This window comes from Fusarium poae, chromosome 4 (assembly GCF_019609905.1).
Source record: "Fusarium poae strain DAOMC 252244 chromosome 4, whole genome shotgun sequence".
Taxonomy (NCBI): domain Eukaryota; kingdom Fungi; phylum Ascomycota; class Sordariomycetes; order Hypocreales; family Nectriaceae; genus Fusarium; species Fusarium poae.
The window spans coordinates 7,922,967-7,947,302 of record NC_058402.1 but is presented as its reverse complement, the minus strand read 5'-3'; the positions used below and the strand labels follow the sequence as shown (position 1 = coordinate 7,947,302).

Sequence of the window (24,336 nt, the reverse complement as noted above, 5' to 3'; positions counted from 1 at the left end):
AAGGCATACCACAGTTCGAATGTTGGAAATCGGGTTGTCAATATAGACATAACTGGCTCTCTCACCGTACAACTTGGGTCGTCACTTCTAACACGTTCGTTCATTTGCCCATTGACATTCATTTTGTCTTGACTTTACCTTTCTCTTTTGCCTCTCTTTCAATATGCAGCTGGCGACCCATTTCTGGGGAACTGCTTGGCTTGTTGCAGTAATGAGCAGCACTGCCACAGCTGACCCTCATTCCAAGCGCACTTTGACTCACAGAGACACCTGTCTATCATTGTCTCGGGAGTGCAATGTCTCAATACAAGAGCTCATAGAAGCCAATGACGGAGACAGCTCTTGGTGTTCAAGTCTCCGCCCTGGTCAAAAGATATCTTGCTCCCAGGGCTATCCAAGCCATTCCTTCCAAGATACAACCTGTGTTGTTTACACGGTTCAAACTGGAGACACGTGCGGAAGTATTGGAAGATCTTTCAACATCACAGGCCAGACTATCTCCAAGTTCAACCATGAAACTACGTGGGCATGGACAGGTTGTGATAACCTGGTTGCTGGTACTAAGATATGTCTCAGCTCTGGCAAGCCACCTCCGCCCAACCCTATCAAGGACGCTGTTTGTGGACCACAAGCTCCCGGAGCACATTTCGGAAACCATATCAAATCTGTTTCAGACTTGGCCTTAATCAACCCTTGTCCACTCAATGCTTGCTGCGGTGTTAATGGACAATGTGGAAACAGTGCTGAGTTTTGCACGAGAAGGAACCCTTCCGATTTCTCCCATTGCATCTCGAACTGCGGGACTAATATCGAGACGAGCAATAATATCGTCGAAGAGTATCTCCGCATTGTCCAATATGATCCTACCCAGAAGCTTGACGCTTTCCTATCCGATAATCCTGGCTATACTCATATCCACTGGTCAAAAGCTTCTATTAGCAAGAACATGACAATCCGTGTAGACAACAAGCACAAACAGTGGGAAGAGTTTATCCTTCTTCAGAATTCGAAGAAGATCCTATCGTTAGGAGACATACATGAGTCTGCGGGCGAATCCTCCAACTCGAACGATAAACTTCGGGAGGCCATGCAACCACAGACTCGATGGCAGTTTGTCTCGCAGCTTGTTAAGTTTGTCGACACGTCTGGCATCAATGGTGTTCACTTTGACTGGCAAATTAGCCAATCAAGTAGCTCAGATGTTCGTCTCTACCTTGATACGTTGAGAGAACTCAGGCGACAATTGAGTGATAAATACTCAATCTCGATCAGCCTCCCCGCACAATATTCGCTTCTTAAAGCGTACCCTGCCCGAGAACTGGCCACCCTGGTCGATTACTTTGTATACCTTACATACGACCTCTTCGGTAAGAATTTCATCCATGTTTCTGTTTACAAATGCTGACTACAACAGAGCACTCTGGTCTAGAGTCTGGAGTATCGCAATCTGGTTGTCCGGCTGGGAATTGTCTGCGCAGCCATATAAACCAGACAGAAGTAGAATACGCACTTTCAATGAGTAGGTTATTGTTTCTAGGATCATGACGCATGTTCATTAACTTCACATAGTTACGAAAGCTGGTGTAAGTTCACAACAGGTTGTTGTTGGCGAGGCTAGCTATGGCCGGGCTTTCACAATGGTTGATCCAAGATGTTACGGATCTGATTGCCTGTTCAAAGTCGACCCATCCAGCCCTCAGGTCCCTGCTAGTACCTGTAGCAATGGCAGCAGAACATTGCTGGATTCTCAGATTGCGGAGATTCTCGATCAGCGCCACAACAGAGCTGTAACCTGGCATGACAAGAAATCGGCTTCTGACTTGCTGATTTTTGACGGTGAGTTTTGTCTTTCTCTGCATATCAGTTATCACTAACATTGTGCCATTTAGATACGTACTGGGTATCCTATGCGTCCGAGAAGACTAGGAAGGCTCGAGCTGCATACTGGCGAAAGCTTGGATTTCTCGGCACCGCTGAGTTTCAGACCAGATGCAAGTCTGAGATTCCCACAATCGGCCAGGACACTCATACTACCCCGGATCCTCCCGCGGCGTTATACCCAATTCCAAGCCATGGACTTTCAAAACCATCCGGTGGTGATGAGCAGTCGCCGCAAGCGAAGCCCGAAGCTCCCACGATATCTGGCAGCGAGGAGCCCCAACGACCGTACCAAGATCTACCTATCAATGTCCCGCAAGTTTCTAATAACGATGATCCTTGGTCTAGTTCGGTCGTCGACAGGCCATCTGGACGCTACACCCAGACTGGTCATATCGGCTTCCCAACTGAACAAGTTACGTCGGTCTTCACCGTATATGTGACTACTGTAGCAGGTCGCACTGAGACCGTCACCCGGTGCATTGTTGAGACAGCGGCATCACCCTCTGGGGTAGTTTCCCGGGTCGATTCCTATCCTGCCTACATGCCTCCCGCTGGACACGGAGAATACGACAATCCAAGTGAGGCGCACCAACCAACCTCTGGAGAGATAACGTGGAGAGACAATTATTCACTGGATATTCCCACTTTGATTAGGAGTGAGACAGAAGACACAAGGCAAACTGATTCGGACTTTCGTCCACCATTCCCAACATTCCATACTTCCAGGTTTTGGAATACTTCAACCGTTTCAACAACCGAGATGGGTGCCGAACCACCGTTCTCCAGCATCTCGGACATCAGGTTAACCACCGACGTTCCGACCACGCCTCATCTCCCTGCACTGACTCCTCATGACACTTCAACATCTACCTATCACGAACCTACTTCCGTAGAGGGGATCACAATCTCACCAACTGCTGTGGGCTCTGTCACGACATCAAACCCTTGGAACTTCACCCAGCCTAATTGGCAAGCGTCAACAAGTGTGCGATCTGAGTTGGAAACAACCCTTTCAACAGGAGTTTCCGAGGCCTTTGGGACAGGTACTGGGTCAACGCAATCGGCTGCGTCTCCAGGCATCCCTTCTGGATCGACTGGAATCACTGCTCCAACTTCACAAACCGATCCAATTACTATTGGTCAGACCACGAGCCCTCTTGAGCCAGGAACCGGAATTGACACAACTAGTGACACCGAATCCACAGTCCGCTCAATTGGAGCTAGTTCCGAAGTCTTGTCTGGAACTCGCACCGATGAGAATCCTACTGTATCTACGCAGGAGGCCATCGGTACGCACCACACAGTATCTGGAAGTCCAAACGGAGAGGCCGGTATCACTTCTGAGACAGGATCTTTGGTAACTCAGGCCCCGATTACGGATGATCAATCACATACAACAGGATCCGTTTCAGTCAGTGACGGAAATAGCTCATCAGGCCCGACAATAAGTGTTGCTTCTGAGGACATCAGCATGACCACTGGCGCGTTTACCTCTTTGGGACTCGGAGCTACGAATGCGGCTCCGGGTACACACACGACGGGCGAGATTTCGGAAGGTCTTGGTGAGAACGAGACCTCTGTCCACAGTGAGGACGTTGACAATGGATCAGCAACATCCACCGACTCCCAGCAATCGGTTATTCAGACTTCGCCGCGTCCAACAACAAGTGGCAGTATCTCGGCAGACCTTCCCAATGATGGCACAAGAACTTCATCTGATTTACCAAATGCAAGTACTATACCATCAGACGTCACTTTAAACCCTCATGAGAGCTCCACAGACAACGAACTTTCCACTATTCAATCCTCACATGAAACTATCTCCGGCGATACCAGAACAAACGAAGTCACGAAGACATCGGAGTCTAATGCTGACAGTACTCCTGTTGGCGTTGACACCAGGACCAATACGCCTGCTAGTGATCAGACTTCTGCATTCAGTGATGGTACTGGCCTTGGAACCGAACCGACGACAAAGTCATCTTTATCGTCGATTGGAGAGGTCCATGGTAGTACTGATGCTATCTCTGACATGCCTGTGTCGACAAATGATGCGACAGAAAGCAATGGGGATCGTGAAAAATCCACTGATGCCGGTCTGGGCTTGACACTCCCAAGCTTGCCAACAATCGACTTGACTTCACTGCCCGGCACGTTACTGCCCATTCAGACAGATGAGTCTACCGTGCTGGAGTCGATCACCAAGGGCCCAACCATTGAATCTTCAACGACGGACGACGGTTTCGGTGCCATACCTGTCCCGACCTTCTCTGACGACCCTGCTGAGGAGACGAGCACTCCTTCTGACTGCCAGGGTGGAGAATGCACTATCGGAAAGGATTGTAAGGATCCCTCCTGTACGAGAGGAGGCGACTGCTTCGGACCAAACTGCACCAAGGCTGGTGCATGTGTCGGGCCCAAGTGCACGCGTGGCGGTCAATGTCGAGGAGACAAGTGCGAATCTGGTGGTGGATGTGAAGGTGTCGGATGCGTGGTAGGAGGAGGCTGTTTCGGTATCAACTGTATTCTTGGTGGTACTTGTGTCGGTCCTTCATGCCACCAAGGAGGGCCCTGTTCTCAAAAGACCTTGGGAGATTGTCCTCCTGGGAAGTGTACAGGGAAACAGTGTGACGAGGAGGGAGATGAAGATTGCACCAGTAAAACAACCGCTGAGGTTTGTACCGAGACAGTGAGCAGCACCGTGGTTACGACAATCCCAACAACGAGTTGGTCGACCACGACTATGACATCTTGTCGAACACTGACAGAATGCGACATAACCGACTCAACGACTACGACTACCATGACAGGTACTGAGGAGCCTGACCCCCAGGCGACACCGGAGGGCTTTTACGATTATGACGAGGAAGAGAACACCCCCACTTCCTTCTGGGATGAAGTTGAGGATGACTATGATGAATGGCTCCGTGAAGCTGACCGGATACCCACTACGACCACCACATCACAGCCACCAACAACATTTGCCACGTCTACAAAACCTCGTAGCACTGTCACAGTCACTGCGCAACCCGATCCAACACCAGAGGCAAGATGTATTCAGATGGGCGCAGGTGTCTCTTGGAAATTTGTGATAGTTCGCATCCTCAACTGGGCAGACGATGGAGGGGCGAAGCTTAAGAAAGAAGAATCCGGCTGTGGAGGAATCACGGAATGGGAATGGCAAAGCGGTGATAACAGTAATCTGGGCCATGAGGTGTCTTTCAACCTCCCATTGTTTATGAAGTCAGGTTGTGTGGAACGAGCCATCGTATCTGCTGGAGGACCCAGCATCAAATGTAAGTGGCATCCCGGCGGTGTTGGTCCGGACCCAGACTTTTTCGCGGCGAAGGGGAACCAGACAAGACCCCTTCCAACTTTTGGAGACGTGTTACCTACAGAGGTTCATGATGAGAGGCCAAAGTCCCTACCGACATAATATCGTCGGCCATCCATGATTTCGTTTAGCCTTGTCTCTATCTAGAATCTAGCTTCAGTTTTAATTGTTACAATATATTCCATTTATCCAAGAAATCAAAGCCCAGCATGAGTATGGTCGACCGGTTTTGACTAAACGAGTCTTAATATACTGCCTCAACTGATCACATCTATTGAGATGCGAATAATTGGAGCGTTTGATGTACACCTGGTTCACACCCAAAACATTCAGCCCACCACTATACCTCTGTTCTTCCTTCATGGCTGGTCAAGCGGCTTTTTGATGCCTCGAATGAAAGCGAAAAGAAATGACGGCTTGAGCTTTCATGTTGTGAAAGTGATTATTTCCTACCGTTTGTACGATCAAGCAAACTGGCACCAATGCTGGGAGTTCCAAGAGCAAATTATGTGCCGAAGATACAATTTATGCAATTTAGTTCCTAAAGACTCCCAGTAATCCAAGAATAGTAAACAACTTGTTACCAGTCCAATCTCTTATCCCCGCCTCCACCGCCGCCGCAATTATTAATCTCTTGAGTATCCGATCTGCCCCAATCGTAGACACCACCACGGTCAACAAAAGACGCCTTATCCCAGACAACTTGGTCCATTGCTTTCCGGACCCCAACCTTCAAAATGGATTCACTCTTGGTGATCATGCCCTCACCCTTGTCCAAGAAACACATGTACTCATCCAACAGCAAATAGCTACTTGCCATGGACGTATTGTCTTCGGGAACATAGCAGGGTAGATGCTTGTGTCGGTCGCAAAATGTCTTCCATTGTTCATCGGTGACGAGAAAGTCTCTTGCATCGCGTAGTCGAGTTGCGTCTTCATTCTCGCCAGCGACAATAAGACACTGGAATACCTTCCAACGAAAAGGTGCCAGCCTTTCGATGTCGGCTGCCATGTCTTCATCCCAGTTGTGTACATTGACAACAGTGTTTAGCTTGAATTTGATGCCGTATTTCTTGCACCAGTTGGCGATGCGGAAAAGGCGAAGGACGTTCCCTCCGTCATCACCTCGTCCAATCTTGCGATTTGTCTCTGGATTGAATGAGTCGCAGGACACGGCAAGAATATCCAGCCATTGACAATTCTTTTCCATCCATGACTCTGTAATCTTGCTACCGTTGCTCACGATGCTGATGCTTTCGAGAGAAAGTTCTTCTTTTCCATATTGAAGCAATTCAGTAAGAAGGCGGGGGTAAAGGAACGGCTCTCCACCGGCGATGTTGAGCTTTCGCATACCGGCTTCTTTCAACAACCGTAAACCACGCTTCGCCTCGTCGATGGGGAGGACGTACGAAGAGGTATCAGTATGAAAGCAAAAGCCGCAGGAGTAGTTGCATTTTCGAGAGGGGAAGTAGTTGACGGAAACCGGGACATTGGACTCTGGGCCAAATGCCTTTCCGGAATTGTTATCGACCTCAAAGGTTTTTTTAAGTCTGATATACAGGACAACGCATAGAGCAATAAGGAGATAGCACCAAGGGGGCAAGCCCAAGAGGAGCGACACGATTGCCATCTTGGTACGTTGTAATGTTATTGTAAACGTAATAGTTGAACCCCGCACAATGAACGCAGATATGGTTCAGCCTTGTGTATCGTGAGGGTTTACTTGATAATCAGATGGCTTAGTCATGATTTTAGTGGACTCTTTACAACGCCAAAGACGCTATATCCCGCCGTAGCCAACGTAACTTAATCAACGCCCTTTGTGTCTGCACGCCGCCTACACTTTCAGGTTCTTATAGTACCCAAGGCCTTATTGGGTTACTTTCATATATCCTCCGACTACACATAGCTTTCACACCGTCAACAAACACCATCATTAGACCTATCCGTAACCATGCAACCGCACTCTAATCCACCGAACGGCAACGGCTGTCGTGACTTTTCGGTAGTATTCATTATTGGTGCGATGACCTTTAGCCTCTCATTATGCTTCCGACTAATTAGTATTCTATAGGAGCACCAGGTGCGGGCAAAGGAACACTCTGCACCCATCTTGCACAAGAATACAACCTTGTACACTACTCAGTCGGCGATGGCCTACGTGCCTGGATGCGCGAAAACCGGTCGACCAAACTTGCAACCGAGATCCAAAGCAAGTTGGATAACCAAGGCTTCCTCACGTCCAAGGAGCTAAACCCTTTCATTTATCGCGCAATTCTCGACGCCCACAACGGGGGAGCTGGAGGCATCCTAATCGACGGATACCCACGATGCATCGGGCAACTTGAATCTGTCCGGTCATGGCCTTTCCAAGATACTGTTCCGCTGGCACCCAGCAGTGATGGTGTCCTGAGACTGGATGTCAATCCCGATGTCGTGCTCTCGTTCGAGATTACGAAAGAAAACGCAAAGGCGAGATATTTGAACCGGGCGCGAGACAACAATGATAGTGCGGACAAGTTCGAAAAGCGTTTTGCGGAATACCAACTTGAAACTATACCTGTAGCTGAAGTGTACCAACAGCAAGGACTCCTCATATCTGTAAGACTATCTGTCCCCGTATTACATAAATACTTATTTATCTAGGTTGACGTGAACGGAACCAAGGAAGACAATAGAACGACACTGACCAAGGAGCTTCAGCAGAGCAAACAATGGCAGGAGGCTGTTTTGCAAGGTATTACCGGTATCCGGTTCCTTGACAAGTAATTACCTTCATTATGTGGACTCTGAAGAAAGGTCAGTGTGCAGTCCTGAGCCACCGGATGTTACATGTAATTAAGATATATAGTGGCGGGCTGAAAGGTTCAGGTAGCTCAAGAAACGCGATGGCTATTACTATCAGAACAAGACGTTATTTGTGGTAACATAGCCTGTCATCGATGGTCTAGATTCAAATAGTTTGTATACAGCTCTGCTTTCGTCTTGGCGACCACTCCAAACGTCAGTAAATATGATCTCGGCGCAGAATATTTTACTAGTTTCTGAATCAATTAAAAGCACCATCAACACATTAAAATGAAAGAACTTCAGGCTCTGCTCTTTGTTGCCTTGAGCCTTGTGAGAAACAATGACCCTCATATGAACATATACATTGAATTGTAGGTATGTTGAACTGAAGCTAGTATATACTATTATATGGCCCATCAGGTATATACTCGGACTTATGCAATCTAATATGTATAAAGATGTTGCGTCCTCCTCTCCTTTCTTGATGCAGGTAACTGAACGTTCATCGAGCCCTCAAAGCATTGAAATCAGAGTACCGACTTAGACAGCCGTAGCGAAACCAATACGGGAGTTGGTGGTATCGTACACAGAGTAATAATTCTCGAGGAACTTCTGTCCGATGATAGTGTTGACACCAGAAGAGCCTCCGTCAAAGATCCAGGCGTAGTACTTGCCAGAGCTCAAACCAAAGTTGGCGTACTGAGCAGTAGGAATCAAGTACTGCGCAGGTGTGAGAGTATAAGTTGTTGACCCGAACTTGATACCAAAGTTGGCGGTGGGCTTCTTGGTAAAGGCAGCAAGGCCGGATGAGCTATCAGTCGAACCACCTGCGGCAGACAGGAACTTGTTGTAGGCACCGGTAGGGATGTAGATGAGCGTAGTGCCAGTGTCGACAATGCCGCTTCCAGATGTGCCAAGGGTTGTAGATCCATAGGTAAAGCCAGAGACAGAGATACCCCAGTACCGAGCAGCTGTGCCACTACTAAGAGCGGGGAAGTAGGTGATGGAACCGGAGTACTTGGAGCTGTCGACACCTCCAAGGGTCAACTCTCCATTAGCGTCATCATCATCGCTGCCAGACTCTGGTCGGAAAGAAACACCGAGCACCTCGGATGAGATAGAGCCTTGGCTGTAGAGGTTGTCCATAAAAGTTGGCACGGTGTTGGCGTTGGAGACAGTGCTCGAGGTGAGACCAACGGGACCAAAGCCGATGATGCCATCTACACCTGAGAAGCCAGTAGCGCTACTGGCAGCACCAATCGACTGTGCTGCAACAGTGAGGCCGCCGAAGCTGACCTTGTCCGTGTACTCTCTACCAGAGAATGACCCAGAGCCGTAAGAGACGCTGACAGAGCCGCCTGTAGACTTGCCGGTGGATGTTGGCTCACACGAGGCTTGAGCACCACACCAAGTGTTTGAAGCTATTCCATGTCAACGATTGATATTTGTAAGAGAAGTATGTAACGTACATCCAGTATCAACAATGAGGTTCCAGGTCTTGCCTCCAATCACGACAGGGGCGACATAGGAGACATCCTCGTTAATGACGGAGCCAGAGCCAGCGGCATCGACGTGGAAGCTGGCCTCTCCGTTGACGTTGCGAAGGCGAGCCTGGCCTTTCTGGGCAATGGCCTTGATAGAACTAGCTTTGACGACGTGCTTCAAGGGGAGAACAGCCGTCTTGGCCCGAGGCTCAAGTGGCGATGCAGAAACGGCAGCCGCAGCGGCAAGAGTGAGAGTGACAGCGAAGAGCATGATTTCTGAGAGTATAAGAATCCGGACAAGATGGCTAGAAAGTTGAGATGTTGATGAGATGAGTTGATATTGATATTGATAGCTCGGCTGCCAGCATATTTATATCTGTTGGAGTTTACAATATGGCTTCATATGTCTACAACTTCTCGGAAAACCGGCATCTTGGACTATCTGTAAACTTGACAACTGAACCTCTCGTAATGCTCTTGATGTTGATGAAGTGATAATCTGATCGTCTCGTGGATAGCCGCGTTGGATGCTGGATGCCACTAGCGTGATGTGACAACTAACACCTACCGCATTGGGTATGTTCCGTGTCCGTGAGAGGGCCGCATGGTCTGTGAACCGCCCAGACTAATCTCCCAGTGCCGAACTGCTTGTCCAATTAGTTTCCTTCTATACAATAGTGTGCCATTGATACCCCAGAGTCACGTCTTTGATCTGCGGAAATCGCTTGGCATCGAATTTGGATCTTCTGATATAAAAAGGTGGTCCCTTGTTGCCGTGATTGCCGAAGATCTTTTGGATATGGACATAACATAAGACTAGTCGTAACCATGTCGAATCAGCATGTAGATCAAGTGAGTTTATCTATATTATGTAGATGCTTAAATGGCTACTATATCTATACCTTATTGAAAATATCTAAAAGGTATTATAGTATTTCTGAACATTTTACATTATCGACGCTTTCAAAATAAACTCAGTTATACGTGCAAGAAACTATACGAACGAGTATCTTGTTTCCTGACTAAACCCCTCAACTTTTTACAAAACCATCAATGTCGTCAAGTTTCACAGCTTCCCTTTATGTCATTAAAGCTGGAGCTGTAAAAAATAATATCTCCGATTAAATGCTACTCTACTTCGGCTAGATGTGCCGTCCCTTATCGTTGACATGCTATACCAGATCACTTCCCTATTCCGCTCAAGACATGTGAAGAAAAGTCCCTTATCTTGACTCAAGTGCCCTATCAGCTTGCGATATTCAGGATGTCGAGACCACCTGAGTGCTAACAGAAGTTCCCAGTCTTCCTGTTTCGGTTTGCTAGCCGAACATGACAGGGGTATAACCCCACCATGTCTCATACATTCAATGCCATTTTACACTGGCATCTGTAGTTGTGACACGTTTTATGCATTTTTGATGAATATACTAATGATCCCACGTGAACAAAATAGTATGAGTAGACGCAAGGGGGGAAATCAACTTTAATGTTACTCTTATTCTTAGAAGAGCCTAACGCTGAAGTCTATGCTAGGAATATTTCTTTCCACGACGGACCAGGAGCTAGACTAAATTCCACAGCACCTTGGTGAAGCAACCCAAAGCCTCGTCGTTCAGCGATGCCTCCCTGCCATTCCAAAACCATGACATTATAGAACTCCCATTGATCGGCATCCAGAGGGTATGGATTTTTCCATTTTGCTACAGATAAGTGGCAACTTATCTTGTCGAAATGTGCCTCAGACAGAAGAATTACCTCAAAAGGACCCGGGGGTTCAAAAAAGGTTGTCTCCCCAAAGCCATCTAGGGTAACGAACCCACATTTCTTCTTGTTGGAATCTTTCAGATAGGCAACGCCAGTGAAAACACCAATATTAACGATTTTGTAAAACAACGACAGTGTCCAGAACTGTAAGAGAAAGTACGAAGGCACTTCTCGAGGGAAGGATACTTGTTTTGTAGGCATGGTTTGACTTGTGTCTAGCTGGCTGGGAACATATCGGCCATCGCGGAACGGTCGACGGTGACGATATCCCACGTATTCCATATTTGATTCGTCAAATGACGAGTTCGAATTTGGGTCCCATACAAGATTAATGGTTCCATCAGGGCTTCGCTTATACCAAATTATCCATGTCCTGTTTTTGAGCCAAGCGTTTTGTCTGCGTACATGGTTTCCATCCGGAGGGTTTAAGTCGGCGGCAATCTGACCTCGCCAGCCTATCCAAGAGTAACTTGGAAATATAGAACGACGCCGTAGGATGTGAAGATGCGCGCGGTATATAATGAACCGGTCAAACATGACGGTGGGAATCCCCTGGAAGAAGTCGCATTTCATCAATTCCGAGAATTTACGCATGATGCCAGCCATGGCGCGTAATGTATCGTTCTGGTTTGTAATTTCTCTTTTGGTGTAGTAGTATAGGATCGTACTTAGATCGTTTACCGTATCGGTCAAAGATAATGCCTGGGGGAGAACGGATGTCATAATTTCGTTGGTGGAGTTTTTCGGCAGCAAGTCTACAAAATGCTCCGCGTGGTCGGCGGCACCGCAGCGGTAGAAGACCTTGTTATTGACGAAGTAGAGAATTCGTCGAGATAGAACTTCTTCTTGTAAACTACAGCATGTTAGCATTTGGAGCACAATATGATGGAATATAGCCCATACGTCCATGCCCTCGATGCATACACTGACTGCCTGAGCAATCCATTTAGTCCCTCAACAACTCCCATTCCGACACCGGGAGCCACCTCCGTCGTATTAGAACAACCATTTCTAGTCCCTTCCTGAACACCAGGGAGACGCGCGTTAGCATCGTGGCCACATGCCGCGACAACTGTCAACCAAGCTCTCTCGTAAATAAGATCCATAACGTTGACCCCTAGCTCCAAGTCTTCGGCGTCGTTTTGAATGAGGCAAAGTGCATCGACCCATAGAAATCGACATCGGAGACGTCTTGTCAAAAGGACGGCGTCTTTGATCGTGTTTGGAAGTATTCGGGAAACCTTGTTGATAGAGTCTGGCTTGAGAAGTGCTGTTCGGTTCGCTTTAGTGAGGCGGAAATTCGGAACGGCGCCCCATACGTAGCTAAGAGCCACATACTTCTCAAGGGTTGTCTTCTCGACGAGACAATTAGTCTCAACATCTATAAGCCGGAGCAGAGGCAGGTCCCGAAACGCTTCGGAAAAGCTTGAATTTGTAGGCAGGGCGCATTTTGAACCATGTGATTCTTCGCACGACGATATCCAACCCAAGATCCTTTGAGTATCCACTACAGGACCAGTCCAAGGGTGAATGAAATAGCACTTTGTGTGTGAGTCGTCTTGGTCACGATGGGACTGTGTCTGGGAACTGAAGCCGATCCAGGTATCAATGCGAGCACCAGGTGTGAGTATGGAGCGGCGGCCGGCTGGGCCGAAACTCCATACGAGATCGATCCGTCGGCGCCCTGGATAAGCTATGAAATTTCCTAACTGTGAGATAACAAGGCGACATAATGGACATGGACTATTCTTGAGTCGTGAGACAGTACCGAGAGAATATTGCCCGGAGAGTAGGTCCGCGTCCAACGGAATCTGGGAGCAGTATTCGCATAACGGGTCTGGACGCTGCATCTTTATCCGTGGGAGTAAAGACCTGTGATGGATGGGTGATATGTATCCTGTTCTGTCAAGAGAATCTTCACCGTCGATAACCTCATCATGTGACTTGACTGTTTGTAAAACTCCGCCTATTGCTAATTTCGATTGGATAAACTGTTACACATGTGTTCCTCGAAAGTCCAAGGACCCTGAGGAAATTTGTCACACCGATCTTTACCCAGTTCTCAGTCTCCTTCTAAGTAGCCACAGCGATCAATCCCCATATACCCAAGAATTTACACCGGCCTCTTTGTTAGTAGCCGCGCTGCAACCAGGAATAGCCACTATCCGGCGGGATGTGAAAGTCACATTATGCGAGCACGCCTCGCCTTCTGGCACATTCTTCTATATCCTGACCTCCCAGGCCTCGGTCACCAACTTCAAAAGCTGCACATAAATCTCGGCTCATTTCAAAACTGATCAGATATTTAAGCAGATGCCTTGACGCCGTCACCCTTTTCTGCTATCTGAGCAACTTGAGATGGACCAGGGACCATTGGATCTGCTGCCTGGTTACTCCCCTCATCGCTGGAATGTGCATCTTCAAATACTCTATCATCATAAGCACGGAACAGTAGCCAGAATGTAGGTGCCGTAGTAATCATCGTTACAGACAAGCCCGTGTAGAGATATAGAATTTGCGGGTCCTTCGACAATGGTGAAAATGCCATTCCAAGTGCAGAGCCAGCGCCTGAACTTAGTTGGGCCATGGCCTGTACCAAACTTCGCATGTTTCTCGGAGCCTCAGAATAGCTGTACTCGGCCAGAGTTGTGAAGCCCAGAATCTCACCAACTCCAAGAAGAATGTACACAGGCGACTGAATCCAGACACTCACGTCGTTGGGCGACTTTTCACACTGCAAGGGTTTGTCATAACATGGTCCCTTGGTGTAGATGAGTTTCTGAACTCCAGCCGCATACGCCATTGCTGTGCTCATCATGATGAAAGCCCATGTGATGCGCGCGATGGGGCCAAAAGCGAAGCCTCGACCACGAACGATGGGATAAACATATCTCTGCATGATAGGGCCAAGTAATACGCAAGCGATAGAGTTTAGAGCTTGAATGGTGTCGTTGGGAATGCCACCGAGCCTCATCTGTCCAGCTTGTGAGACAAGGTTGTTTGTGATCTGATTCATACAAAGATGAAATGGTACAAAACACGCCCTAACCTTGGTTAGCATGCGAATGAAAGGCAACAACGTCAGAGGTTGATACTCACATAACCTTACAAGCTTGAAGACCTCGCTTAATCTCAAAAACGAATTTGTCATCCCATTCGACCTTGCGGCCAAACTTCTCCGACTGGTAAACTGGTGTAGCAGCTTCCCAGTTGAACTTGTTTCTTCCTGCAGTCACAATAACGCGGGAAGCACGGGGAAGGATGTTCGCCTGAGGTTTCTGTTTGACTTGTTTCATTTAGCAATTACTATGGGACTGGGGAAATGACAGACTTACCAAGCAACTTGTGAAAGAAAAGAAGTAACGGTACCAAGGTCCAGGTCGCGCAAAGTGGTAGGAGATAAGCAGCCCAAAACCCAACAAGCTTTTCCAAATAGGTCGATGCTACAAGTGATAAGCTTGCTATGTTTGTAAACCTACGGTCAATTGATCAGTTCCGTATCGTCTAGTTACTGAAGAACTCCTCACCAGTATGACACATTGTAAATATACTGCAGTGTAAGCGCCCGGTCTGCAATGACACGCTCGCCTCTCTTGTTGGTGAACACGTGAGGCGCAGTTTCGGCGTATTGATCACCTATGAATGGGGAGGCAGTAGCTTTTACACCCGCAGTCCCAATTCCGAGTATGATCATCGCAAACGCCAATCCCACAACCTTGATGATCTGGGAATGGCCAAAGGCTGGGAGCGAGGTAACAAAGATGATCAAACATCCACAAAAGTTCAAGCTGTAGTGGTCTCTTGTTAGTAGTGAGTAGCTTGAATCTCAAAAAGATCTGAACTGACAAGTAGCTCAGACACAAAGTCTTATATCGCCCAAGCCATGTGTCCGAGATGATAGCCCAAACTGTTGGCAAAATGAAGCTTAAAAAGAGAAATGCACTTGTGATGTTGGTGGCTGTCGCCTGTCCTAGACCCAAAGCACCAGGGACGGCGACGCTATCAGCTGGATTCTGAACGTAATTTTCTAAGTCAAATGTAAGTCATTGGTGATAAGGTTAACAAGGGCTGAGCATACGCACGCCATGGTGTTGTCACAGCATAGAAAGTGAATCTCTCGGTGGCATTAGCGATGAGTGCGACCCAAACAGCCATTGAAACTGAGTCAACAACATGCCGCAGCTCCTTGACCTCCTCTTCTGTAGCATCTCGTCTTTCACCATCACGGTGCTGAGCCATTATGATGGTTTCGTAAATAGTAAAATGATAGAATTGAATTCAAGGTACGCGGGAATTGCGTCTCAACTACAATTCACCCTTGAAATGTACAGAAATATTAACAAGGGCTTGAATGGTATATCAGCAGATTGCACAAAGTGCGGGGGATTAGATAACCTTGTTAGTATTACGTACTCTCTGTAGATTTTATGCTTGTTGGTTTGCATCATGATACCAAGCTGGCCAGCATCTTGCAGGTACTTTTGAAAGTTGGTACCCTCAACCAACAACATATGTTACGTAGGCCCACACACATGAAGCGGCACATTCAGCATCTGATCGGAGCTCCGCTGTCTCTGGCTTCAATCCTTGCCATAATTTTTAACTATACAGACAAATCAATAAGCCATAAGGTATGTTACTAAAAAGAAGAAGCTGTGTTGTAGTCAAGACAGCCTAATACGTAATGTTAATATCGACTTGCAGCATTTCCTTTCTCGCCCACCATCCTGAGTAGTCGCTGCTTTAGCCTGAGCCTTTTCTGAGTCTGCCCTGAGCCTCGGCTGAGCAGACGTTCTCGTCTTAAACTAGTAGGTAAATAGTCTAAAATTAATGGTAAATATAGAGCCAGACCTTGTTCTTGTAACTCTCACGAGAGACATCTGAAACTTTGGTTATCATAGGGATGCGGCCCATCGCGAATCTCAGAGTAAAGTCCAGTCATGTTACAAGCCATGTCTCCAGCCCAGATAAGCGTCTCAAGCTCTTCCTCGGCTCCATCGAAGTGCAACGCCCAGTCAGTTTGGCGATCATTCAACATCAGGTGATGCCATAACTCTAGCAGATAGCCCGTGGGAATCCTCATCCAGCCCCACGTCGAGTTGGAATCTCCGTCCATCCACTGCATTGAGACGGCTTTAACGACAGGTTCATCTCTTGCAACATCCTTTAAGACTGCTTCGTCGGCAAGAAGAACATAGTCAAACACTCAATCTCCCATTCCTTGAGTCTCTCTGGGTCTTGTAAACTTGGAGGATCTTCTGTTTGTCGTCTCGATGATTTCTTTCTCCCTGGACCGTTCAGCTCTGCAGAACTCCCGGAGACCTCGAACGTCAAGTCCTTCTAGTTGGGAACGATCTTGGCGGGTTTCGAGATAGAATAGATCCTTCAGTCGTTGGATGTCGTCTGGGTCTACGTCATGTTCGACGTCCGCTCCCTTTTCGAAAGCGCCGAAGGCCAATTTAGTCTGGTGTCTGAGAGAGTACAGCAGAATTTGCCAGGCCTCATCGGCCTCCTCGCTGTAGTAGGTTCGATAGATTGTAAAGCCCCATTTGCGGGCCTCATTTTTCGTACCTTCTTTCTTAGATCCATAAGACCAGGTGTTTTCAATTATTTCTTCAATAAAACTCGCCATGTTCAGAGCTCCTTAGTGGTAGGGCTTGTGTTTGTGGCTGACGGGGACCGTTTAGAGAGCGGAATAATAGACCGCTGTGAAGGAAAGGAGAAAGAAATGCGTCGAGCAAGGGTGTGCACCAAACGGCTACTAAACATCGCAGGATCGCTAAAGAAGCTTGTATTTATTAATTAAAGGAGCTTGATTGAACAGTCAGTACCCATGCTTGTGTGGTAAGGATATTTCAGTGGTTCAAGTGGATCGCATGTGCTAAGAGTGAGCATCACCTGAGTTATGACGGAGACAAGCCTGAGCCACTTTACATAAAGCAGCAATGGTTTTTCGTCGGGATTCTCCTTCCAAAACAAGCTTATCTTACGTTCTTAGCGAAGTGTCTTCTTGAGCTGACTGTTTGTTTCGCTTAGTTGAGCATGGTTGATATGGAATGATTTGATGCGGAGGTTACAGAACACAGTTGATCATTCTGCCGAACCTTCGAAAGCACATTTCTTCATTGTATGCCTCTTTGACTTAAACACATTTGACCATATTCCATTCGATCATAATTGCTAGTTGGTCGTTCTATATCTTCCTAGGTGATAACGGAGTGATACAAGTATCCATGTAGAGTGAAGTCCTTTAATCTATTCTAATTATAGATGACCCTGAAGTCACCGCCGCTTATACACCCTAGAGCATCCAGTATTAACGCTTCTTCTTTCGTTACACCCGAAGTGCCTGAATGAATGTTTCTTACCCCTCTTTGCTAGTTAGAAGACTGCGTCTTAATTCTCTCTTTCCCCTGAAGTGACGCAAGAGTGCCATATTACTGTTTGAAGAATAGCCTTTTGTCTGTATAAGCAATCTCACGTTTCAGTCGTGCCGCAATTTTTATTGGGAAGGTACCTTTTGTCTGATCATCCATGAGAATGAGGTGATGTGGGGGTTGAGACATCCAAGTAACTAACCCCAGTGCCTCATATACTGCTTCTGACGTTGTTATTTGTGTTGCGGGTAATGATAGTTAGCTTGTCCAATTCATTGCATGGCTTCAAGTTCTTCATACAGAATTCAAGGATGGAATACAGGGACATCGACGGCCTCGTTAATTTCGCCGATACAGATATCTTACCATCAAGCGACCATGAGGTGTATCTCGTTGAGGTAAACGAACGCCCACCGGACCTGGACTACGTTCTCGACCCTTCAAGCTTACGGGGTAGATATATGCGTCCTACAGCTTCTCCAAAGCGTGAAGCATGGCGATCATTTCAGAGCCATGTGTAAGGCTTTCTTATACGAAACTCAGTACTGGAGCGCCTACTGCTTGATCCCAATTCATCGCCACAACATTCTGGTACCGGAAGGGTTCTGTAACAAAGTCTTGGAGAGACGTCCAGACTCTGTTGCTTTAGTTTATAGGTCCGAACTGTTTAGACAGCCTGGTACTCTGGTATTACCACCGCTGGATGTTGAGTTTGTAGTGTATTTCTTGGTACAGTCTAGGACAGATCGACGAAAGGTGCTGCAGACTTATCATCGCTTCATATAACCTTGTAGAGATGTTTTCTTTAGATAAGGTGTAAGAACCGATGTTATATACAGCTTATGAATAAGTATTGTAATGCAATCTCACTATCTTACCTTCCAGTTGCATGTAAGTCGTCGTATGTATCATTTCCCTCGTCCAAGCGTGACTCCATCCATGATTGTGGCATGCGGACTTATATATAATTGTAGGCACTTAATAACGCCATCGCAAGCACCTAAGGTTGTCAATTTGACAAAAGGATACAAATACCTAAACTGTAGACCCTGTTTATGACACTCGCATGTGACTGCCCAGCTTGGCAACGAAGATATTCCGGCACAGCGCTGGTTATAACTACATTGTTGCATTTCATAGGCCAGCCTGGCCAGATACCCAAGTGCAAAATACTTGGATTGATACCTCTATGTCTTTCTTAGTAATTAAACAGCTGCCATTGCAATCAATAATGGTTAAGTTGATGTTCTTAGAATCACGGATTTTAAGAGGGCCTGTCTTGCCAATAGCTCTTCTACGATCGCCAGCATCGTGTTGTACAGGATTTGCGAAAGCGGTTCGCAATGTAGCAAGGCAAGGGATTAACTAACTATATTTTTAACAAACTTACTAGTAGCGGCAAGGCTGTAGCAAGCCCCACAAGCGTTACGTGGTCTTAAGAGATGGGACAGATGGCAGAAAAGAGTCTCGAACAAAAGGGTACATAGATTGCCAGTTGTCATCTACTAGCGCATGTCAGTTATTATGGCAGGTGAGAATTGTACCCAACCACTGCTCTCTGCACTTGAGGTTAATAGTGGGGAGCTGAAAAGCCAATATCGCAATATTAGACTCTTTCGGATAAGATCGGCCCGCCACGGTGTAGATCTTTTAGCTGTCGGTATCAAAGCTCTATCACCTGATACAAGAAAGCTCTGTTGTTAGTGCTGTAAGTTAAATAGAGGATAGATAGCCTGACCCGCCTACATCAACAAGTTGGATTTACTACTCCCTGAACACAAATCAGCAACATCAATCAGTGACACATAGATATCTCTATGCAATGTCCGACCAAACCGTCAATAATGGCTTGAGCGACAACCTCGAAGAAAACCTCCTTCCTCAGCCGACCGGCGACTCAGAGACACCCAGACATAATCCTCCCTTGTCGCCGAATACTAATGAGCTAGGACTTCAAACATTCTTAAAGTCATTGGACAGATCCCATAGCATAGAGCTAAAAGTGTTAGGTCATATTGAGAAACTTCAAAGAGACCAAGAGCTCATCCTTGAATTGTTACGTCGGAAGTTCGAGCCGATGCACGATACTCCTCAGATTGCAAAGAGGCTTTGGGCAGACACTGAAAATGCCTGGCCGGTCTTAGACCAGATACATGGAGACACTGAATATGAATCTGTTGGTTCGCAATTCTTACTTAGCCTTGTACCAGGTGGTGGTAGGTGGCTTGTTTCGGACGAGCCAAACCTGGTCAGGGCGCGCCGTGTTTTCGAGGCTTGGGTGAGAAACACAAAGTCATACTCATCTCCTTGGAGAGATACCTATTCAAAAGTTATGGAAACTCATATAGACAACATTGAGGATTGGTGGCCAATGTCATGGGCAAGCGACGCTGGGGGGGCCTATGGCGCTTCACAAGAAGTTTCTCTCGCGGCCTTGGGCCCATCCCACGACGACCCAATTGACTATGAATCCATTCATGGACAAGACGTAAGTAGGATCTCATCGTCTATGTCAAAATTCTATCTTCTCAACAAGTAGACTAATATTTCTCAGATCCCTTCACTCTTGAAAACCAACAAGTACTCCGGTATCATATAGTATGTCACTGTTGCTAACTCTTATGCAATCTCTAACTGGCAAACTCCAGTCGAATCTCTCTCGATAACTCTTTCGGCATGATAGACTTGAAAAGCATAGCGACAATCCTCTCTGTAGCAGAAGGCACGTGCTTTAACCCTGAAGGTGGCCCAGAGTTTCTCGATGGCCACATCTCAGAATGGCGAGAGAGAAGTACACATGATAGATGCGGTATGAAACACTATCATGTCCCAGTAGCCGTTAGCGGGGCCGGTTTTTCCATGTCTGGAGTCTTCATGCATTACATGCGATCATTCATTGTCTGCAATTTCTCTTCCCGTCCCTGCCCAAATGCAGGCTCACCCGTTGGATTGAAGTGTATCAGGACGCGCATGACCTTCGAAGGATTTTATGACAGTAAAACTCTGACTATGGAAGAGAGGAGATACTCAACGGCACTTAACATCCTTCCACACAATGCACCTTACGGTCACTATGCATTGTGCTCTATAGTTGAGGGTACCCCGCAACAAACATGGAATATATGGAGGTGCGCCCCGGCAGCACACCATCATGTCGCAGATCGTTCATACCTTTGGAAAAGATATGGCATCTTACCCGCTGGTCTCTATACAGGAATTTCAATGTTCCAGTTACAAATTTGTTCTTTCATCGAATCGTGGGAACAGGATTGGCATGCGACGATTGATCAAATTGATTCTACTATTTCTATAAGTGTAAGAATAATTGTCAAATGCCGTTACGTAGTAAGCTAATTTGTCTAGCCCGATGTACTTGAAGATTTTGAACGACTGAAAGCTCTTATGATGAGCAACCTATCCGACAGCTCCGTATCATATTTCAAAGTACTCAAGATACTTGGAATCTTTGCTACATCAGTGAAATCTGCCCCAGCCTATCTAGAGGAATTGATTCCTTGGGTAAGGAATCCTTTCGTGGAAGACGTTTGGTTCGAGAAAACATATCCCCACACAGCAAGTTCGAAAGCGATTCTCAAGTTCAACTGGGATATTGTCAAGACGCGACAGAAAGAAGCCGCCGACAAAATCTTAAAACGACTGGAGCGAACAACAAACGAAGTCCAAGGTCTCATGGATGGAGTATGTATACTCCGCGGTTATTCTCTTCAGGACACTAATAGAATGTAACAGGTTTTTAACATTCAATCCATTCAGGAGGCACAAAAGAGCAGAACGCTTAACAAATATCTTTTTGTCTTCACCTTGGTGACAATAATATTTCTTCCCCCTTCACTAGTTGCAGTAGGTCAGATGCTACACATTGAAGATTCCCAGACTAACATCGATCTCTTAGACATTCTTCGGCACTGATATTTTCAATTCCTCGACCAACGACAAGACCGAAAAGAAATTCTGGGCATCGGTAGTTGCAGTTTCAGTTGTGACATATATCCTGGCGGGTATGGGCCTTTTCGGGTCAGGGAGTCAGCCTGAAAGGCGAAGCCGATGGTATCAAACAATGAGAGATCCAGGGTGGTTCTCAAAAGTAAAGCCGTTCCCCCGGAGATACTTGACTTCTCATGGGGATCGGTGGAAATATCGCACGGATGAGGAGCTTGACATTGAGACGACGGTTAGAGAATCAAGCAGCTAATATATGAACTGCTGACGCACATGTTAACACAGCCCGCCGCCGTCCAACTCTTTTAGCTGTTTGGACAAAACTAGCTTGAGCTAGATAGGTTCCTTGCAGTTTGAGACCTGTATCCTGACTAGTAGCTATACGATACCAAAAGTGGACCTGCCCAGACACTTCAGATCAGGCTCAACATCGACTGTCTTTATAGGAGTGTCGGGGGACTATAGGCCGCGGCTAGTCTATGTATGCACATGTCGGAATCACGGACGGATTGAGTATAAAACAAAGTTTCGTCTAATATCATTCATTCTATTATCTAACTCCTGTGATGTGAAAAGTAGCCCGAATCAAGCAAAATGAAGGCACCAGCCTATAGCTAAACTTAGGACTATGATAACATTCTAGTTAGAGCTATTTTGGACTAATAGTAGTCTAAAACAGCCTTATCGCCTTGTCTAGCCTAATTATAACAGGTCGTGGAGGTTAATTCTATCAAATGTTCAATCTACACAGTTTTCTCACTTCGTGTCGTAGTCTTTAAATGCAGTAGCTTAAGGTTAATTATAGCACAGGGCATATCTAATTAATTCAGTAGCTGAGTGTGGTTTCAAAACAGTCTAAGACAAGACTCTTAATATTAGATAAAGGTCGTTAGCTAGCTTAACATTCTTAATATCTAAATAAAAGTCATCTTATTGAGAATTTAATTCCCGATGAATATCGCTACTAGGATTCCTTGGCAGGGGACGTCGTTGAAAAGCTCTGAGTATTAGATAAAATAGACAATTGTGTCTAGAACATTTCGATGTCCATATCAGCCTCAGTTACTAGCGGATACTCCTTCATAATTTGTTTTACAATATCGATCCACCATTGTCGAGGCCGAGAACCAAACAATGCCTTTCTATATTCCCACCACTCTGGCCAGAAACCCGCCATTTCCCAATCCACAATTCCGGTAACAGAGCCTGTGGCAGGATCAAGAAGAATGTTCTCCCATGAGACATCCGCATGCGCAAATGTTATACAATAGTCATCAGGGAGCATGTTGCGATATTTAGCCACCAATTCAGGCCGTGGACAATTCTTGACGGGTTCAACAAGGAAGTCATGAAATTTGGCGACAGACGCAAATGGGCCACAGGTAGACATATTATCCAGCCGATGGTCATAAGCGGGCCCTCCAGAACAAGAGCCAATCCAGCCAGATCCAGACGGGCGAAGGCGATGCAACTGGCATAAATATGATTGAAGCTCAGAGATCGCCTGTGCCCTTGCTGTTTCTGTCATGATGGGCCATGCTTCGTCCAGCTGTCGTCCTGGGACTCGTTCCATTAAAATCCAGCCCGGCTCATGGTCGCTCACGCCGAAATGCACGTCGAGAATTGAAGGCACAGGTATCGAGGTGTGACTTCGTACGTAGTTCATGGCTTCGACCTCTCTGCGAAGCCGATAGGAAATGGCCTCCTTGCGGAATGGTGTTAAAAGCTTGCTAGCAAGTTCTGTTTCATCAAGAGGTGTAGAGTTGGCGGTGTCAGATGTGGTAGCCATTTTCTGATTTGCAATATGTAATATATACAGAGTAGAGAAACAAGTGTTGACCAGCGAGAAATGAAATGCTACTGAGTGTCCTCTTACACATGATAATAAGTCTGCCCGACACGCTCTACACGTGTGCGTGCTAAGGCGAAATGAGCATTTGGAGGACAGACGCGTCGCGTCTACCGGAAGATCGATTCCCCTTGTAGACTAGTAGCTAAAAGTAGATAGGTCGTATGCATATAATAAGGTTATTATATTAGCTAAGTTATTATAGTAGACTATAGTATAGAAAGCACTATAGTAATAATTATTAATAAGATAACTAAAGTAAATAAGGCTAACCTTTATAATATATTATTTTAATCTCTTAATAATATTATTTATAATATAAATTAAATTATATTAATTCTTTATATAATAATTAATTTTTTTTTTTTTTTTTATAAATATAATAATATATTCTTTAATTAATTATTTTATAATAATATATTTTTATATTTTAAAAGCTATTTAATTTAATAATTTCTTTTTTTTTATTATTTTTTTTATAAAATTTTTATTTTTAAGTATTTAATTATATAATTTTATTTTTATTATAATAAATATATTTTTTTATTTTTTAAAAAATTATAAAGGCTTTATTTTTATTTATATAATTATTATAAGAGGCTAAGTCTTAATAGGTTATTATATAAAAAAGAGGCCTTATATTAAGCTATTTAAAACTAAGGAGAAAAGAAAAAAAAAAATAAAGTTATAATAAGATTACTATAAGAAAACTTTATTATTATATAAATATATAAATTATTAAATAAAGAGTTACTTAATTAATAAGGGTAAATTAAATCTAGCTATAATAATATAGGCTATTATAATATAAATTAAGTCTTTAAATATAGTATAATTATTAATAATATCTTTTTATTTTTTAAGTTAAAATTAATAATAATAAGGTTATAATATAAT

The 24,336-nt window shown here is 45.6% G+C and overlaps 9 protein-coding genes across 9 annotated transcripts; 3 read left to right on the top strand and 6 right to left on the bottom strand.

Moving 5' to 3' along the window:
- Positions 1-163: 163 nt before the first annotated feature.
- On the top strand, positions 164-5,317 carry FPOAC1_012681 (uncharacterized protein; the record flags this gene model as incomplete). The annotated part of the gene is made up of 4 exons (XM_044857031.1): positions 164-1,367; positions 1,415-1,519; positions 1,570-1,836; positions 1,890-5,317. 4 exons carry the CDS (start codon positions 164-166, stop codon positions 5,315-5,317), a joined length of 5,004 nt encoding a protein of 1,667 aa, XP_044704344.1.
- Positions 5,318-5,795: 478 nt separating this feature from the next.
- Positions 5,796-6,845, bottom strand: FPOAC1_012680 (uncharacterized protein; the record flags this gene model as incomplete). The annotated part of the gene is made up of 1 exon (XM_044857030.1): positions 5,796-6,845. The coding sequence occupies one exon, from the start codon at positions 6,843-6,845 to the stop codon at positions 5,796-5,798; it is 1,050 nt and encodes a 349-aa protein (XP_044704343.1).
- A 324-nt stretch (positions 6,846-7,169) lies between these two features.
- Positions 7,170-7,984, top strand: FPOAC1_012679 (uncharacterized protein; the record flags this gene model as incomplete). Its single annotated transcript, XM_044857029.1, has 3 exons — positions 7,170-7,236; positions 7,290-7,816; positions 7,862-7,984. The coding sequence occupies 3 exons, from the start codon at positions 7,170-7,172 to the stop codon at positions 7,982-7,984; spliced, it is 717 nt and encodes a 238-aa protein (XP_044704342.1).
- A 561-nt stretch (positions 7,985-8,545) lies between these two features.
- On the bottom strand, positions 8,546-9,760 carry FPOAC1_012678 (uncharacterized protein; the record flags this gene model as incomplete). The annotated part of the gene is made up of 2 exons (XM_044857028.1): positions 8,546-9,426; positions 9,475-9,760. 2 exons carry the CDS (start codon positions 9,758-9,760, stop codon positions 8,546-8,548), a joined length of 1,167 nt encoding a protein of 388 aa, XP_044704341.1.
- A 1,253-nt stretch (positions 9,761-11,013) lies between these two features.
- On the bottom strand, positions 11,014-13,103 carry FPOAC1_012677 (uncharacterized protein; the record flags this gene model as incomplete). The annotated part of the gene is made up of 2 exons (XM_044857027.1): positions 11,014-12,106; positions 12,178-13,103. The coding sequence occupies 2 exons, from the start codon at positions 13,101-13,103 to the stop codon at positions 11,014-11,016; spliced, it is 2,019 nt and encodes a 672-aa protein (XP_044704340.1).
- A 455-nt stretch (positions 13,104-13,558) lies between these two features.
- FPOAC1_012676 (uncharacterized protein) lies at positions 13,559-15,492 on the bottom strand (the record flags this gene model as incomplete). The annotated part of the gene is made up of 6 exons (XM_044857026.1): positions 13,559-14,297; positions 14,353-14,539; positions 14,589-14,728; positions 14,781-15,041; positions 15,100-15,280; positions 15,336-15,492. The coding sequence occupies 6 exons, from the start codon at positions 15,490-15,492 to the stop codon at positions 13,559-13,561; spliced, it is 1,665 nt and encodes a 554-aa protein (XP_044704339.1).
- Positions 15,493-16,459: 967 nt separating this feature from the next.
- Positions 16,460-16,885, bottom strand: FPOAC1_012675 (uncharacterized protein; the record flags this gene model as incomplete). Its single annotated transcript, XM_044857025.1, has 1 exon — positions 16,460-16,885. One exon carries the CDS (start codon positions 16,883-16,885, stop codon positions 16,460-16,462), a length of 426 nt encoding a protein of 141 aa, XP_044704338.1.
- Positions 16,886-19,452: 2,567 nt separating this feature from the next.
- Positions 19,453-21,843, top strand: FPOAC1_012674 (uncharacterized protein; the record flags this gene model as incomplete). Its single annotated transcript, XM_044857024.1, has 6 exons — positions 19,453-20,118; positions 20,185-20,228; positions 20,279-20,945; positions 20,994-21,329; positions 21,381-21,491; positions 21,544-21,843. 6 exons carry the CDS (start codon positions 19,453-19,455, stop codon positions 21,841-21,843), a joined length of 2,124 nt encoding a protein of 707 aa, XP_044704337.1.
- Positions 21,844-22,620: 777 nt separating this feature from the next.
- Positions 22,621-23,379, bottom strand: FPOAC1_012673 (uncharacterized protein; the record flags this gene model as incomplete). The annotated part of the gene is made up of 1 exon (XM_044857023.1): positions 22,621-23,379. The coding sequence occupies one exon, from the start codon at positions 23,377-23,379 to the stop codon at positions 22,621-22,623; it is 759 nt and encodes a 252-aa protein (XP_044704336.1).
- Positions 23,380-24,336: the final 957 nt, after the last annotated feature.